An 18359-nucleotide genomic window follows, 5' to 3' on the forward strand; every position below is an offset into this window, starting at 1 on the left:
CCTTTTTCTATTTGATACCTGGACTGGAATGCTTGGCTTAGAAGCCCGGCTTCAGCTGGACTGTCAGCAAGTGCTTCTCTGCATGTCTTCTTTTGGTCTTGGCTTCTTCACAGCATGACAGTCTTAGGGTAGTCAGATTTCTACAAGGAATAGGGTTTCAAAGTGATCAAGCTGGATGATGCATCTGTCTTTGTGACACAGCCTTCTAAGTTCCATAGTGTCATCTCTGTTGGTTACAAGCATCGTCTCTGTCCACCCAAGGAACAGAAGGACATGCTATATTATTGCCCACTTCTCAATGGGAAAATGTCCCATTCTTTTTGTTTTGTTTTTGTTTTTGTTTTTGGGCCACACCTGGTGGTGCTCAAGGGTTACTCCTGGCTATGCACTCAGAAATAGCTCCTGGTTTGGGGGACCATATGGGAAGCCGGGGGCTCAAACCGTGGTCCCTCCTAGGCCAGCATGAGCAAGGCAAAGGCCTTACCGCTAGTGCCACCGCTCTGGCCCCCCATTTTTTAAAAATCTCTTAAGGGGGCCGGAGAGAGAGAGCATGGAGGTAGGACATTTGCCTTGCATGCAGAAGGACGGTGGTTCAAATCCCGGCATCCCATATGGTCCCCTGAGCCTGCCAGTAGCGATTTCTAGCATAAAGCCAGGAGTAATCCCTGAGTGCTGCCGGGTGTGAGTCAAAAACCAAAAAAAAATTTTTTTTATTTTAAAGGGAGAGGGATGGAAAATGGGAGAGAGAGAGGAAGAGTAGAAGATGATTGCCTTGCATTCAGATTTGGTTCCTGGCATCCCCTGAGGTCACTGAGCATCATCAGGAATGGTTCTTGAGCATAGAACTTGGAGTGCCACTAGGTTTAAGCTAGTTGGATAAAGTAGAAATGGAGAGGCTTGGGTGCCCACTGGGTGCCTATGACGTTGGTGTGCAGTTAAATTAAGTTTTATCACCTGCAGGCCTCTGGGTATGCTAGTTTATCTAACTGTTCTGGTATGTATCCTCCAAGTTCCTGGAACTGGCTGTTCTAGACTAGTCCCTTCTGCCATATGCAGCCCTTACATTTAGAGCAAAGCACAGTTACAGAAGCAAAATAGCAGCAGTTAATTTTTTTTTAGCAGTTAATTCTAACTTAAATTCCCTTCTAACATTCCTGGCACATATCACTCAGTATCATTGATATAAGTGCTTCAGCTACACACGCAGTCTTAAGAGTCTTGAAAATGTTAATATTTGTGAATTTTTGGGGCCGGAGCGATATCACAGTGGCAAGGCATTTTCCTTGCACACAATCAACACAGGACAGACCCCGGTTCAAATCCTGGCATCCTATATGGTCCCCCAAGCCTGCCAGGAGTGACTTCTGAGCACAGAGCCAGGTGTAACTCCTGAGCACCACCGTATGTGACCCCAAAACAAAAGAATAAAAAAAATTGTGAATTTAGTTTAATTTTGTTTTGGGGCCACACCTACCAATGCTCAGGAATTATTCCTGGCTCTGTGCTCAGAAATTACTCCTGGCATGCTTGGGGGACCAAATTGGGATGCTGGGGATAAAACCTGGGTTGGGTGAGTGCAAGATAAATGCTTTAGCTACCATACTGTCACTCTGGCCTCAATATTTGTGAATTTATTATTATTATTATTATTATTATTATTATTTCTGCACTCAAGAAACTCCTGGCAGGCTGGGGGACCATATGGGATGCTAGGATTCGAACCACCGTACTGCATGCAAGGCAAATGCCTTACCTCCATGCTATCTCTCCGGCTCCACTTCATTTTATTTCTGATCCTCACTGCCACATGTCTGACTTTTGTTTCCCATTGAGTTGTTACAAGTATTCATGGTCGTGCATATAAAATTCTTGGTAAGGTGTGATACTAGGACTAAAATAGAGCATTGCTGGCTAGAGTGGTAGTACAGTGGTTAGGGCACTTGCCTAGCATGTGGCCAAGCTGGGGTCAATCCTAGGCAACCTATATGGTCCCCCAAGCCCATTCAAAGTGATTCATGGGCACACAGAGGCAGAAGTAAGCTCTGTGCACAGCTGGCCCCCAAACCAAAAACCAAAACAAAAACAAAAAACAAAAATGGGGCTTGATTTTCTTCAAGGAGAAGGATGATATTAACATGTTAACTTTTTCACTTATCCAGGGAGAGGAATATCGTTATTTTGAAGAGGGTTGTAAATGTTCAGCATAATCTTTAAATATTTGCACCAGGCTTGATCTCAGAGATGCGAAATGGTGAGGCTTTGGTTGGAAAGGTTATCAGGTTAATATGGCATTAAATAATAAGGAAAAAAACATGATAAATTTCGGGTAAAGCTCCCAACGTAAAGCCTCTTTCTGGCTACCTAATGCCCAGAACATTGCTCTCACACTACTTATACCACCAAGGAATTTTGCTTTTTTTGACCCAAATCCAGTCTCTTCACTTCACCAGATATTCTAATATTCTGGGAATCCAGTTCCTAGCTTCCCAAGGCGCTTTCCCTGAGTGCTGAACGCAGCTCCACCACCTGTCCGGCTCAGAGCCCAACTGTCCAGACTCAACTACCTGCCCTGGGCTAAGCGTCAAGTGCGAAGACCCGCTGTGAAGCCGCCAATCCAGCACACACAGCCAGTTTTACCCAACTCAGGTCTCTGAGGCCCCAGGACGCGTTGGGACTACAACTCCCAGAATCCCTAGCGTTCATGGCGCTTCCGCATTTCTCTCCCCGAGGTCGGTAGTCGCCCTCCCGAAGACTACAACTCCCAGAGGCCTCTGCGGCCACTTCCGGCGCTCCCGGGCTCCCCGCGTGTGGGCTGCCGTGGTTACCTGGGCTGTCGCGGGCTGTGGATTCGGGGTCTCCAACGCCTCAGCCGTTGGTTTCCCTCAGTTTTCGCACCCCGGGGTGCGTTCTGTGAATGTCCCTCAGTACTGACTACACGTTCGGCCGTCGCCGTTTACTCTAGCGCCCTGTGGAGAGACGGGAGAAACCGGGTGGGAATTGGGGTGCGGTGGTCATTTTGGGGGTGGTGGGGTTCCACCCCTTCCTCTCGGCCCCTTCTCTCTCTCCCCTTAGTCTTCACCTTCCCCGATCTGGATCTGTCTTCTGAGACTTTGCTCTTTTGCAGAGAGAGCCAGAAAGCGCGCGAGGACGTGACAATGATCTTGGGGCGCCTGCAAGCCAAGAGAGAGGTGAGGATTTCTGCCAGATTCCATCTTGGTTGTCGCCAGGATGGAGTCTCTCTGTCTCTGTCCCTCTCCCTCTCTCTCCCTTCCCATCCTCTCTGTCTCTGTCCCTCCCCCTCCCTTCCCCTCCTTCTCTGTCTCTGTCTGTCCCTCTTCCTCTCTATCCCTTCTCCTCCTCCTCTCTGTCTCTGTCTCTCTGTCCCTCTCCCTCCCTCTGTTCCTTCTCCTTTTCTCTGTCTCTGTCTGTCTCTGTCCCTCCCCCTCCCTTCCCCTCCTCTCTGTCTGTCTCTGTGTCTGTCCCTCTTCCTCTCTCTCCCTTCTCCTCCTTCTCACTGTCTCTGTCTCTGTCCCTCTCCCTCTCCCTTCCTATCCTCCTCTGTCTCTGTGTCTCTGTCTCTCTCTGTCCCTCTCTCACCCTTCTCCTCTCTCCGTCTCTGTCTCTGTTGCCAGGGCGAATTCTCTCTCACTCTGTCCCTCTTCCCTATCCCTCCCTTCCCTTCCCTTCCTTTTTTTTTTTTTTTTTTGGTTTTTGGGCCACACCCGTTTGACGCTCAGGGGTTACTCCTGGCTATGCACTCAGAAATCGCCCCTGGCTTGGGGGGACCATATGGGACACCGGGGGATCGAACCGCGGTCCGTCCTACGCTAGCTAGCCCTTGCAAGGCAGACACCTTACCTCTAGCGCCACCTTCCCGGCCCCACCTTCCCTTCCTTCTTTCTGTCTCTATCTCTCTCTTTTTCTTCTCCTCTCCCTCCTCCTTTTTTCCCCTCCCTTCCACACCCAATGATGCTTAGGGTTTACTCCTGGCTCTGGCCTCAGGGGCTTAGGGGACCCTTGGAGATTGTTTTAGTGTTTTGGGCAACAAACCTGGACCTACAGGAGTCACTCCTCAGCTCTCCTTTTCTGCCTCATTTATTCCTTAGATATCATGGAATATTTCATCGAGAAACATAGGGTGTAGTTTAAAAGTACAGATGCATCCATGCTAGTTGTCTAGTCGGATAAAGTAGGTATAAAGTAGAGATAAAGGGTAGGGACAGCAGTGATGCCCATGAACTGAAGTGATCCTGCAGGGCTTCTTTTTCTTCTTCTTCTTCTTCTTCTTCTTCTTCTTCTTCTTCTTCTTCTTCTTCTTCTTCTTCTTCTTCTTCTTCTTCTTCTTCTTCTTCTTCTTCTTCTTCTTCTTCTTCTTCTTCTTCTTCTTCTTCTTCTTCTTCTTCTTCTTCTTCTTCTTCTTCTTCTTCTTCTTCTTCTTCTTCTTCTTCTTCTTCTTCTTCTTCTTCTTCTTCTTCTTCTTCTTCTTCTTCTTCTTCTTCTTCTTCTTTTTTTTTGGGTCACAACCGGTGACGCAAAGGGGTTACTCCTGGCTATGCGCTCAGAAGTCGCTCCTGACTTGGGGGACCATATGGGGTGCCGGGAGGTCAAACCTCGGTCTATCTCAGGTTAGTGCATGCAAGGCAAACACCCTACCACTTGCACTACTGCTCTGGGCCGTGGTCCCACAGGGCTTCTAGAAGAAGGGCAGCCTAATCTGTCTGGTACAATAAAGATTTGGGGGTACAGAGTAACAAGAAGAACCTACGGATTCTTCAGAAGCTCTATCCTGCTTTTGCCATATTGTAGGAGGATTGATGTGACCCATGGATTTAAGATAATTAAATATTTTTTACTTGTTCGGTGGCACACCTGAAGGGACTCCTCCTGGCTTTGTACTCAGTGACCCTATGGGGTGGCAAGGATTGAAACCCAGCATGCAAGGCAATTCCGAATCCTCAGTGCTATTGCTCTAGTCCCGGTCACCCTCTTTATTATTTATATCTGTGCCCTTACTGCCTTTTTCCACCTCTTGAGTGGCCAGGCTGAGTGGCGGTTGAAGATCATATCATTTGATCTTTGAAATCGCTGGCTTTAGAGTGATTTTGAGAATGAGTTTGATATGAAAGGAAACATGAACTGGAGCTATAATAGTACAGCCAGTACTTGAATGAATTTGACCCAGGATGCATCCCTGCGCCACTCTGGCTCTCCTGAGCTTAGCCAGGTGTAACCCTTGAGCATAGAGCAAAGAGTATAACCTGAACACTGCTGATGTGACCCCAAAACAAAAATGATACAGGGTATGTATGTGTGTGTGTGAGTGAAAGAGAGACAGAGAGAGACAGAGAGAGAGACAGAGAGAGAGGAAGAGAGGAGGGAGAGAGGAAGAGAGAGAGGAGGGAGAGAGGAAGAGAAAGAGAAAGGATGAGGCTGACGGGGTGGTATTCTCTGAAATGGTCACCATGAAGACCACTATGACTTAACAGAATGCAGTGAACATTTAGGCAAAGAACATTTCTGGACCACACCCAGTTTGGCTGAGGGTCTAGTCCTCACTTTCCACTCAGGAATCACTCCTGTTGGTGCTCAGGGGATTCTGTGTGCCTCAAGGCCACTGTCCCTTACTCACTGTAGTTCTCTCTCTACCCTCCCCCCCAGGCTTATATGTTTTTTACAATGGGTTAACTTATTTCAGATCTTCCTTGACAGCAAGAATCTCAGACTCTTATCACCTTCACATTTTCAGAGGTCTTAAAAGTTTGTGTCTTTCAGTCAGATTTGCTCCTGGAGGTGATTTATTTATTTAAAATATTTGTTTTCCTTGTAGCTTTAATTTTATGTTTGGTTTGATTTTAGTTTTTTTTTTTTTAATTTGAGGTTATTTTTGAGATTCTTGCTAATGGAGAGGCTGAAAAATGTAAGTTTTCTTTTCAAAAATATTTTATATACTTATTTTTTGGCTGTTTTATTTATTTATTTATTTATTTATTTATTTATTTATTTATTTATTTTTGGGTTTTGGTCATAACCAGCAGTACTCAGAGGTTACTCCTGCCTCTGTACTCAGAAATCGCTCCTGGCAGCCTCCAGGGACCATATGGGATACCAGAAATCGAGCCGCAGTTGGTCCTGTGTTGGCCACCTGCAAGGCAATCACCTTAATGCTGTGCTATCATCTGGCCCCTGGCTGTTTTATTTTCTTTTTTTTTTTTTTTTTTTTTGGTTTTTGGGCCACACCCGGTGACGCTCAGGGGTTACTTCTGGCTATGCGCTCAGAAGTCGCTCCTGGCTTGGGGGACCATATGGGACACCGGGGGATCAAAACGCGGTCCATCCATTGTTTTATTTTCTAACCAGTAAGTTTTGCCTGCAAATGTAGTCAGAATATGAAGATTTTTTTTTACTGCTTTCTAGAGCCAAATCAAAGAATTAGGTGGTTTCTGTTTTCTAAAGTTATGCAGATAATGTTATTTTTCTTTTTAAAAACTTTTTTTTGGGGGCCGGAGAGATAGCATGGAGGTAAGGCGTTTGCCTTTCATGCAGAAGGTCATCGGTTCGAATCCCGGCGTCCCATATGGTCCCCCGTGCCTGCCAGGAGCAATTTCTGAGCATGGAGCCAGGAGTAACCCCTGAGCACTGCCGGGTGTGACCCAAAAACCACAAAAAAAAAAAAAAAAAACCAAACAAAAAAACTTTTTTTTGGAGCCACACCAAGCAATAGTGCTCATGGCTTATTCTTGACTTTATATTCAGAAATTACTCTGTGGAATTTGGTGCCTGTGATGGAACCCAGCTTGATCAAGTGCAAGGCAGGTACCTTTGCCAGTATACAATACATTAATTTCATCTCTACTTTTTCTATTTTTTCTTTTATTGGGGGGCTACACCCAGCAGAGCTCAGGGCTTACTCCTGGTTCTGTGCTCAGGATTCACTCCTAGTGGGCTTGGGAGACCATATGGGATGCCAGGGATCGAAATTGGGTTGAGGCTGCATGCAAGGTAAAACACTCTATAACTGTACTGTTACCCTGTCTGCTGTACTATCGCTCCAACCCCATCAGATTATGTATCTTTTTAACCTGCCTATTTTCTTTATCCTCTCTCTCCATCCATCCCTTCCTTCTCTCTCCCCACTCCCTCCCTTTTTTTTTTTTTTTTTTTCCTTTGGCTTTTGAGCTATTATTGGTTCTTCACTCAGGAATTATTCCTGGTGATGCTCTGTGGACCATGTGCTATACTAGAGGTCTAACCTGGGTTAGCAGAATTCAAGGCAAGTACCCTACCCCATTGGACTACTGTTCCAGCTCCCTCTCACCAATCTTCTAGCTTTACAGTAACAGTTGTTTTACCAGCCTTTGCTGATTTGTTACAGCAGCACTTCCATGCTCAGGAGTCATTCTTGGTGAGATCCGGGAAACCTTCACATGTGTAGGATCAAAGATAGGTTATTTGTGTGCAAGGCAAGCATCCTACCAGCTGCACTATCACAGTGGCCCCTCATTCACAGTTCTTTAGGTCAACTTGGCTGTCAAGTTAGGCTGTTTTTGATTTATGTAATCTTATTCATGTAGCTTTATAATAAGCTCTGGTTTGTGTGGATAGCATTAAGATTATCAGGCTGAACATTGGAGCTCTTTGGTTTAACAGCCTATTTAATACCTTGTGTTTAGTAACTGTCACTTCCCTATAGGGCCTATGCAATTTGATTGGTTTATGAGACAACCAATTAGATTGCCTCTGAGGAACTAATAGAAGGCCTGGATTATCTATTTAGCCCTTTTTCCTTCTCAGTTTCTCTTTTTTTTTTTTTTTTGTGGTTTTTGGGTCACACCCGGCAGTGCTCAGGGGGTTATTCCTGGCTCCAGGCTCAGAAATTGCTCCTGGCAGGCACGGGGGACCATATGGGACACCGGGATTTGAACTGATGACCTTCTGCATGAAAGGCAAACGCCTTACCTCCATGCTATCTCTCCGGCCCCTCAGTTTCTCTTTTTTCACCCTATATTCTTTGCTTCTTTCTGATCTGGCTTCTTGCCTTCATTGTTTCATCCTAACTGGTTCTCTTCCTCCTCATTTTCTCTGCAATAGTCATGAAAGAGGAAGAAGGGAGGACTGTTCCATGAACAATTTGTATTCTGAGCTTGCTTTAGCTAGTGAATGTTCTCAGGTTTGACTGTATGAATCAAGATCACCTAAAACTTGGAAAGTGGCCAGCACAATAATACAGTGGTAGAGTGTTTGTCTTGCATGTAACCTGGGTTTAGTCCCCAGCATCTCATGTGACTTCCTGAGCAGAAGTAATTCCTAAGTACAAAACCAGGGGTAAACCCCTGAGCACTGCTGGGAATGGCCCATAAAGAAAAAAGAAAGAGGACTTGTTAAAGCAGGATTGTTAGGTGTTGAAGCAATATTACAGCAGTAGGGCATTTGCTTTGCATGGGACCGACCTGGGTTTGATCTGTGGTATCCAATATGGTCCTCTGAGCTTGCCAGGACTGATTCCTGAGTGCAGAGCCAGGAGTAACCACAATCACTGACTCCATCCCCAGAATTTCTAATTCACTAGAATTTGTGTTTCTAGCTAGTTATCAAGGGATACTAGTGCTGTTTGTTTGGGGTCCTCTCAAAAGTCATTGCAGGGTATGGAGCTTGCTTTGCATGTGCTGACTGGTGTTTGAGCCCCAGCATCCTTATGATCAAGTCTTACCTGGAGTGATCCCTGAGCAGAGAGCAGGGTGTGGCCTAAAAACAACAAAAAAATAAAGCGAGTACAGCTTCTGTCTCTTGTTGGGTAATGGCTTCTTATCACTGTTATCTTAAATTGAAGAAGTCTTTTGCTACAGGCCTTAGAGCAGGGGTCTCAAACTCAATTTACCTGGGGGCCGCAGGAGGCAAAGTCAGGGTGATCCTTGAGTGCAGTCAGTAGTAAGCCTTGAACATTGGGGGCTGTGACCCAAACAACTAAAACAAAACAAAACAAAACAAAAAAAGATTCCTCGAGGGCAGGGCCACAAAATGTTGTATGGAGGGATTGTACCAGTTAGGCTGCTTCTGGTTTAGTTCCTCTGACTGCTAATTGTGGCTTCTTAGTGGGGAGTCTATATTGTGGCAAGTCATGCATGTGCTCCCTCCTACATAAATGATTCTCAGATAGAGAAATCAGGATTTTTCAGGACTTCTAGAGTACCGGTTGTGTTAAATTTGTTGAAATAGTTGATTGATCTCTATTACAGCTTCAAGAAGTAGGGGTGTATGTGTGTTTGTGTGTGTGTGTGTTTGTGTGTGTGTGTGTGTGTGTGATATTTTCCAGACCAACATTTGCTTTCAGACCCACGTCTCTCCAGTGTTCTGATGTTTGAACCTGAGGACTTTATTCAATATAATGGCACCTGAACAGTGGCCTGGGGGAGGGGTTATAGTTTGGCTTTTCTTTTTTTTGGGGGGGGGGGAAAGCACACCTGGCTGTGTGCTCCGGGTTACTCCTGCTTCTGTGCTCAGAAATCACTTCTGGTGGGCTCAGGAGATCCTAGGGGATGCCAAGGATCAAACCCTGGTAGGCTGTATTCAAGGCAAATGTCCTGCCCACTGTGCTATTGCTTGGGCCCCTTGGCTTCATCACTTTTTTTTGGGGGGTAGAGAAGAGTACACCCAGTAATATTCTGGGGCCATTCCCAGTTCTGTAGTTCTGTGCAGGGTCACTCCCAGTTGTGCTTGGATGGTCATGTGGCACTGGGGATCCAACCTGGACCTCTTAACATGCCAAGCATGCACTCAGCCTTTTGTGCTCTCTCTCTGGCCCCAAATTATTCCTGATAATGATGGGACCACGTGGTGCTGGGGATTGAACATGCTAGACAGACCAAAATGCTTGTTAATTGTGTGTTCGTGATACTTTCCTTTTCTTCTTTCCTAAGATTGAAAGCTCCCAAAGTGAAGGGACTTTTATTCTTGCCCGTAACAGCTCCCCAAGGGTATTCAAAGTAATCTATACACAAATGTTACTGGCTGGAGATAAAATGCTCTTTAAACCCTTGGCACTGGGCCTGGAGAGGTAGCACAGCGGTGTTTGCCTTGCAAGCAGCCGATCCAGGACCTAAGGTGGTTGGTTCGAATCCCGGTGTCCCATATGGTCCCCCGTGCCTGCCAGGAGCTATTTCTGAGCAGACAGACAGGAGTAACCCCTGAGCACCACTGGGTGTGGCCCAAAAACCAAACCAAAACAAAACAAAACAAAAACAAAAACAAAAAACCCTTGGCACTAAAGTTTGAGGTTCTTTGACTGGAACTCTGTAAATAAGCCTTGACAAAAGATAAATTAAATAGAAAAAATTAGCCCCAGAAATGAATGCAATCCTACCTACACATGAACATATTAAGTGATGTGATACTCTCAAAGGACAAGTGAGAATTTGAGTTTGTAAAACATTGGAAAAGAGCAGTCAATTTTGGGGGGACAGGGGACTCCCAAGCAGTGCTTAGAGGGCCTGGAGGTTGCCCCCAGGGATACTCAGCCAAGCTGTGCAGGCCCCAGTTATCAGTATCCAGTCCTGGAAGGATGATGCAGGGACTCATCTTGTGCCATCTCCTAAGCCCCATTAGAAGAGTAACATAATGTAGGAAAAGGGTGGCAAGAAGGCAGATACATAGGAAAAACTCAAGAAAAAGGAAGGTAGCCATTCACTAATGTTTGTCTTATAGATTTATTGTGTTTGGTAATTAACATTCTAGAAGGTGATGGTGGGCAGTATTTCAAACATGTAGTTTTCTTTATTTTTTTAAATTTTTTTAAAATTGGGAGGTACATAGGGGTACTCTTGGCTTTGCACTCAGGAATTACTCCTGGCTTTGGAGACCACATGGGGACCATTTAAAATGCTGGGGATTGAACCTGAGTTGGCCACGTGCAAGGCAAGCACCCTACCTGGTGTATTATCTCTCTGACCTCAAATTGATGTCTTTTTAAGGCAAGTTGGAGGGAAGAAAACTTGTTTTGGTTTTTAGTTGCCTTTGACTAGAAATACTTATGCTAAAATGGTGCATATATGAGTGGCATATTCTGTTACCTTTTGTTCACAATTCACAATTGAAAGTTGGGTCAGCGTCTTCTCTACCTCCTTCAAGGAAGCCTTTTTGATCACTTCATCCTGAGCATGAGAAAGCTGGGCTCAAAAGCCAAGGGTGTGTTTTGTATTACAGGCTTTCGTGCTATTCAGGGATGTGGCTGTAGACTTCACCCAGGAGGAGTGGTGGTTGCTGAGCCCTGCTCAGAGGACCTTGTACAGGGAAGTGATGCTGGAGACATATGACCACCTGGTCTCGCTGGGTAAGGATGGCTTTACTGCCCCACAGAGTAGCTTCTGTGTGCCATGAGGAAAAGGCTACCCATGAGACAGCTATGGCCCAGAGTTGGGTTTATAAACAGCAATTTATCCAGGCAGGAGAGATAGGGCAGTGGATAGGGTGCTTGTCCAGGCTCAATTCCCAGCACCCAAGATGGGCTTCAAGCACTGCTATGAGTGATCCCCAATTGCAGAGCCAGATGTTAGTCCTGAGAACCATCAGCTGTGGCCCAAAAACAGAAACCAAAAAATAGTAATTTATCTTGATCATCAGGGCAGATCTGGATTTAGTGGAGTCGAAAATTAAATTTCTCTACATTTATAAACCTTTTCCCCAAGGCTCAAGCTTTATATTTTTATCTTGTTCCAGACTGAGGACATTTTCATTCCCCAATATTTATACACCATTCTTCTGAGTCAAGTCACCTTTTTTTGGGGTAGGGGGGACATACCCGGTAATGTTCAGGGGTTACTCCTGTCCTTATGCTCAGAAATCGCTCCTGGCTTAGGGGACCATATGGGATGCCAGGGGATCAAACTGTGAACCATCCTAAGCTAGCTCAGGCAAGGCAGACGCCTTACCCCTTGCACCACCACTCCAGCCCCAAGTCATCTTTTATTTACTCAGCTTTTCAAGTACAGAGAGTGTATACTACTCATAAGTCCTTTCTATAACCCTTTGAGTTTCCCCTACTTATTTCTGCTTTGATTTCTCGAATGATCCTTTGATTCTTAACCAAAAGTCTCCTTGTTTTCTTTCCCTCTGTAGAAATTCCATTTTCCAAACCAAAGGTCATTTCTCAACTGGAGCATGGGGACGAGCCCTGGCTAGAAGAGAGTCAGCATTCTGTGAGCCTTTCAGGTAAGAAGGACACCAGATTGGTGGGAAGGGCAGGAGAGGGCATGCATTTCTTTGGTACTGGGAGGAAACTCTTCTCCAGACTGGCTCAGGACACTGGGAAGGCATCCTGACATGGCCTCCCTTCAAGAATATCATTGTCTAAGAGGGAGACTTTCTTGGTTTCTTCAACTTGAAAGAAAGGCTCCTTCTTTCTGTTTTCCCTGGCAGGTCCATTCTCTCTTCACATCTTAAAAGCTGTACCTACCTCATGGACAAATTAGTAGTTTTAATAGTTTATTAATTAATTGAAATAATTCTTTTTTTTTTTTTTTTTTTTTTGGTTTTTGGGCCACACCCTGTGACACTCAGGGGTTACTCCTGGCTATGCGCTCAGAAGTTGCTCCTGGCTTCTTGGGGGACCATATGGGATGCCGGGGGATTGAACCGCGGTCCGTCCTAGGCTAGCGCAGGCAAGGCAGGAACCTTACCTCCAGCGCCACCGCCCGGCCCCGAAAAATAATTCTTTAGTGGTTGTCTAGCACCCTTTATTTTATAGTTTCTCTTAAACATATCAGGATTATATTTTACCTTTCCAATTCCCTTATTAAACATTATTTTTAGTAATCATTATATATAGGTATGCTACAAATAACAATAAAATATGTATGCATGTGCCAACATCCCAGTTTAAGGAATAAAACATTACCTAAATAACTGTTTCCTCTTCCCTGATTATATACTTAAGTTTCTCAGATGCTTGCCCAGAGGGGAAGGACTGATTAGTGATTGAGGGTGAAGGAGTTAGCACAATGGGCTAAACTAGTATGTTTTGCATGCTGGATACAGGGCCGATCCCCAGTATTGCAGGGCTCGTGAGCACCAAACTAGACCTGCCCCGATTATTAATCTGGCCCAATAAAAACAAAAAAAAATTAGGAATTAGTAATTCTCATGTGTGATTTCTTAACTTCATGTATATGGATCCTACCTTCTAGCGTGTTGTCTGGAAATATTTTTTTTATTGATGTATTCATATAAAAATGTAAATAAAGAGATTGAAACAATAGTACATTGAGAAGGGCACTTACCTTGCACACAACAGATGTGGGTTTGATCCCTAGTATCCGTTATGGTTCCCCAAGCACTGCTAGGAGTAATCCCTGAGTGCAGAGGAGGAGTAACCCTTGAGCACTGCCAGGTGTGGCCCCCAAACAAAACCCTCTTTTGTCTTAGTTTTTTGTAGGGCCACACTCTATGGAGTTTGATACTACTACTGATTATTCTGGGGTTGTTCTCTGCAGAATTCAGGGGGCCATGCAGTGCTGGCGGTAGAATCTGGACTTCCTGCAGTGCAAATTACATTTTGTTTTGTTGTCTTACTTAGGGGCCATAGGTGCTCAGGGACTGCTTCAGCTGGTGTTCAAATGTTGCTCTCAGCAGTGCTCAGGGGACCATGCATTGCCACAGAATGAACCCAGGCCTCTGGCCTGTCAACCATGCAAACTAGTCCTTTGAGTTATCTCCCCAGCCCCTAATCCATCTTTTTGTGATGTCATTAAAAAATTACAAGTTGAGGGGCCATAGTTATAGCACAGCAGTAAGGCATTTGCCTTGCACCTGGATGACCTGGAATAGACTCGGGTTCAATCCCTGGCATTCTATGTGGTCCCCTGAGCTTGCCAGGAGCAAATTCTGAGCGCAGAGCCAGGAATAACCCCTGAGCACTGCTGGGTGTGGCCCAAAAACAAAACAAAAAAAATTACAAGTGGGGAGCAAATAGATCTTTATTATTTGTTGATATTTTTTGGTATTGCTCAGTGGCAGGGGTGCTCACACCTGGGCTCCCACATGCTCCAGCCCTTTAAGTCCTCTCCATCTCTCTGGACCCCGTTGGGTTTTTTGGATTTTTTGTTTGTTCTTTAGTTCAAACCTGGTGGTGGTGAGAGGTTGCTGAGGGATCCTTAACCGAGGGCTTCTGCAAGCAGAGCATGTACTCCAGCCCTCTTTGTTTTTATTGAATAAGTATTCAGTCTCTGTTCTTCTATTTAGGTAGTTCTGTCAGGTTCACTGGTTCTGTTACAAACTCAAACTTTATATTGTGGGGCTGGAGAAATAACACAGCAGTAGGACATTTGCCTTGCACACAGCCAACTGTGACAGACCCAGGTTCAATTCCTAGCATCCTGTATGGTCCCCCAAGCCTGCAAAACAAAAACAAACTTGCTGTTATATTTTTCTAATAACTTTGGTTTTAGTTATTTTACTTTATTATTTAGAGTTTTCTTGTTTCTTTTCCTTTTTCTTTTTCTTTTTTTCTTTTTTTTTTTTTGATTTTTGGGTCTCACCTAGCTGCACTCAGGGGTTACTCCTGGCTCTATGCTCAGAAATTGCTCCTGGCACGTTCGGGGGACCATATGGGATGCCTTTATTCGAATCACCATCCTTCTGCATGCAAGGCAAACACCCTACCTCCATGCTATCTCTCTGACTCCTTTGTTTCTTTAATAGCTTCCCCAATTTTTGTTTTTTGTTTTTGGGCCACACCCATTGATGCTCAGGGGTTATTTCTGGCCAAACACTCAGAAATCGCTCCTGGCTTGGGGGCGGGACCATATGGGACACCAGGATATCGAACCAGGGTTTGATTCTAGGCTAGCGCTTGCAAGGCAGATGCCTTACCTCTAGTGCCACTGCTCTGGCCCAAGCTTCCCCAATTTTTAAGTTACCATATTTCCTTTAATATTTTCCCACATGATTTCCTTTTGTTCTTTGAATATATTTATAGTATTAGCTTCCCAATATTTCCTCTTAAATATCTGCCTAGTCAACAACAGTTTCTAGTCAGTTGGAGTTTTTCTTGAGTATGAGTCATGAAAACTAGATTATTAGATTGTAAGTTTATATGAAGGAATTTCTCTCCATCCAGGAAAGCACTATCCAGAAGATCAGAAGCAGCAGCAGAAACTCTTCAATAAAGTCTCTACTGACAGAGAAGAAATTCAAGAACGAAAAGACTCTAAGCCCTTGTTAGGTAAAGGACACAAAAACAGTGCCTCAAAGGAATTCTGCAGTCCTCCTGAAGAACAGGAAAATACAACAGAGAGTTTAGGGTTTAGCCCAGACCAGAGGACCAATCTCACAGAAAAAGTATTTCATAGTTTAGAAGAATCAGGATTTGGAGCAATAAAATACAGAGAGTTGGGGCTAAGATTTATCAAGGAGTCAAACCTACATGGTCTCCAGAAGACACACTCAGAGTGGGGACAGTACTTTGGCAGCATGTCTGAACTCATCAGAAATGAAAGGACACACCTTGGGGAACAGCCGCATGTGTGTAAGGAAAGTGGACAAAGTTTTACTTGGAAATCAAACCCCTCTGCACATCAGAGGGAACACTCAGGGGTTACACCTTATGTGTGCAAGGAATGTGGCCAGAGCTTTAGCCGGAAATCGAATCTTATTACACACCAGAAGGTACATTTGGGGGAGAAGCCTTATATTTGCAGGGAATGTGGGTGTGGCTTTCGCCAGCATTCACACCTCATCCGGCACAAGAAGATACATTCAGGAGAGAAGGCTTATGTTTGCAGAGAATGTGAGCAAAGCTTTAGCCAGAAGTCACACCTTGTAAGTCATGTACGGACACACACAGGAGAGAAACCTTATTTATGCACAGACTGCGGGCGTCATTTTAGCTGGAAGTCCAATCTCAAGACGCACCAGAGGTTACACTCAGGGCTTAAACCTTACTTGTGTCTGGAGTGTGGTCAGCACTTTAGCCTGAAGTCAAACCTCAAGAAACATCAGAGATCTCATACTGGAGAGAAGCCATTTGTCTGCAGAGAGTGTGGGCGAGCCTGTACCCGGAAATCAACCCTCATCTCCCACCAGAGAATCCACTCCGGGGAGAAGCCTTTTGTCTGCAGGGATTGTGGACGAGGCTTTAACCATAAGTCAGGCCTCATCTCACACCAGAGGACACATTCAGGTGAGAAGCCGTTTGTCTGCAGGGAGTGTGGTAGAAGCTTTAACCAGAAGCAAAACCTGTTCAGGCATCGGAGGACACACACTGATGATAGGGCCTTTGTGTGCAGAGAGTGTGGGCAAGGTTTCTCTGACAAGTTGACTCTCATTCAACATCAGGACACTCATTTTGGGGGGAGGCCTCATGTGTGCAGCGAATGTGGGCAAGGCTTTAGCAGGCAGTCACACCTTATTCGACACCAGAGGATGCATACAGGAGAGAAGCCTTTTATTTGCAGGAAGTGTGGTCGAGGCTTCAGTCAGAAATCGAACCTGGGCAGACATATCAAAGGACACACTCCGGATGAAAGCCTTGTGGAATGAAATCGCTAGCCAGGAGCCAGCTTCATATCTGAGAGGGGATACTTTGAGCTGTGGCTTTAGAAATGTTGGCAGTTGCCTCACACCAAAATAGAGACATGTTATGTGACAGGAATACACTCAACACTGGAACAGTAACACTTCACGTGAAGCGTTGCTGGTCTCTTCAGAATCTCTGGCTTGGAGGTGAAAGTTTCGTTATGAAATTTGATGGAGTATTTCTAAATAGGTTGAATTTAGTAAGTGGGTATTATTTTAATGCCAAAGTATGCTTGGATACTCCTTCCATAATAGCTTCAACATTAGAGAAACAGTATGAGAGTTTGTCTTAAGTTTGATAGACTTGTCCTGTTGAGAACAAAGCACTTGAGAGCCAGAGTGATAGTACAGCAGAAAGGGTGTTTGTCTTGCACATGGCCGAGCTGGGTTTGATTGCCAGCAACCCTTATAATGGTTCCCCAAATCTTGTCAGTAGTGATCCAAGCAAGGCCAAGAGTAAGCCCTGAGCACTGTTAAGGGGTGGGCCAAATATCAAAACCAGTTACTTGACAGAAACCATGATAGTTAGTTTTGCTTTCCTGGAGCATCACACAGTTGTCAGTTTCAGGAAGAGTTTGGAAAACAGTGAATTAGTGGAAACATAGTATGTGTATGGAATACTTTCTACAGAGAATGATAGGTGAGAACATAATCAAAACATTTCTTTAGCAAAGAAATTGGTTTATCTTTTCTACTTCTAAAAGTCAGTTGTTGTTGTTGTTGTTGTTGTTGTTGTTTTTTAAGTAAAATACTTTTTTTTTGGTCACACCCGGCAGCGCTCAGGGGTTACTCCTGGCTCTATGCTCAGAAATCACTCCTGGCAGGGGACCATATAGGATGCCAGGATTCGAACCACCGAAGGCAAGGCAAACACCTTACCTCCATGCTATCTCTCTGGCCCCAAAGTAAAATACTTTTATTTAGAGAAACTTAGAATATGAAGGAAGGAGAGAAACATGAAAGAGGGGCATAGGAGCTGGAGCAATAGCACACAGGATAGTGAATTTAATGCCTTCATACAGCTGACTCGGGTTTGATCCCTATGGTTTGATCCCCAGCATCCCGTATGGACCACTGAGCCTTCCAGAAGTGATTTCTGAGTGCAGAGCCAGGAGTAACCCCTGAGTGTGGTCCCAAAACAGCAGCAAAAAAAGGGGGTGGCATGTTCAAGAGAACACATGACAACCGCAGAGAAAAGTTTAAATCAATTTTCTAATTTCTGCAGTCAAGTGTTCTACCACTGAGCTGTACCCACCCCAAATTTTCTTTTTTCTTTTTTTGTTTTTGGGCCACACCTGGTGACGCTCAGGGGTTACTCCTGGCTATGCACTCAGAAATCGCTCCTGGCTTAGGGAAACCATATAGGACACCAGAGGACGAACCGTGGTCCATCCTAGGTTAGTGCATGCAAGGCAGATGCCCTACCACTTGTGCCACCACTCCGCCCCCCCAGTTTTCTAATTGATTTCTAGATTATAATTTTCATTTTTTCAGGGATTCCTGTTTAAAATCTTAGAGTTCATAGTATTGTCAATGTATTTTGTGACTTGCTCCATTTTAATTTATAAAGTTTAGTTTGAACATGAGCAGGCTCTGAATTTTCATCTCTTAAAGCAGATTTGTATTTTAATATAAAAATACAAGTTTATAAATTGTGATATTTTCTTTTTTTTCTTTTTTTCTTTTTATTAAAATATGGAACGCTTCACGAATTTGCGCGTCATCCTTGTGCAAGGGCCATGCTAATCTTCTCTGTATCGTTCCAATTTTAGTATACGTGCTGCTGAAGCGAGCAC

At 44.7% G+C, this 18359-nt stretch overlaps 1 protein-coding gene and 1 non-coding gene across 2 annotated transcripts; one reads left to right on the forward strand and one right to left on the reverse strand.

Moving 5' to 3' along the window:
- The first annotated feature begins 1848 nt into the window (after positions 1-1848).
- LOC126028501 (zinc finger protein 875-like) lies at positions 1849-16624 on the forward strand. The gene is made up of 5 exons (XM_049787468.1): positions 1849-1872; positions 2697-3002; positions 3125-3188; positions 12109-12201; positions 15107-16624. Exons 1-5 carry the CDS (start codon positions 1849-1851, stop codon positions 16525-16527), a joined length of 1908 nt encoding a protein of 635 aa, XP_049643425.1. The 3' UTR covers positions 16528-16624.
- Positions 16625-18252: 1628 nt separating this feature from the next.
- Positions 18253-18359, reverse strand: LOC126029047 (U6 spliceosomal RNA). The gene has a single exon (XR_007502706.1). It is a non-coding gene; the product is annotated as a U6 spliceosomal RNA (small nuclear RNA).

This window comes from Suncus etruscus, chromosome 14, assembly GCF_024139225.1.
Source record: "Suncus etruscus isolate mSunEtr1 chromosome 14, mSunEtr1.pri.cur, whole genome shotgun sequence".
Taxonomy (NCBI): Eukaryota; Metazoa; Chordata; class Mammalia; order Eulipotyphla; family Soricidae; genus Suncus; species Suncus etruscus.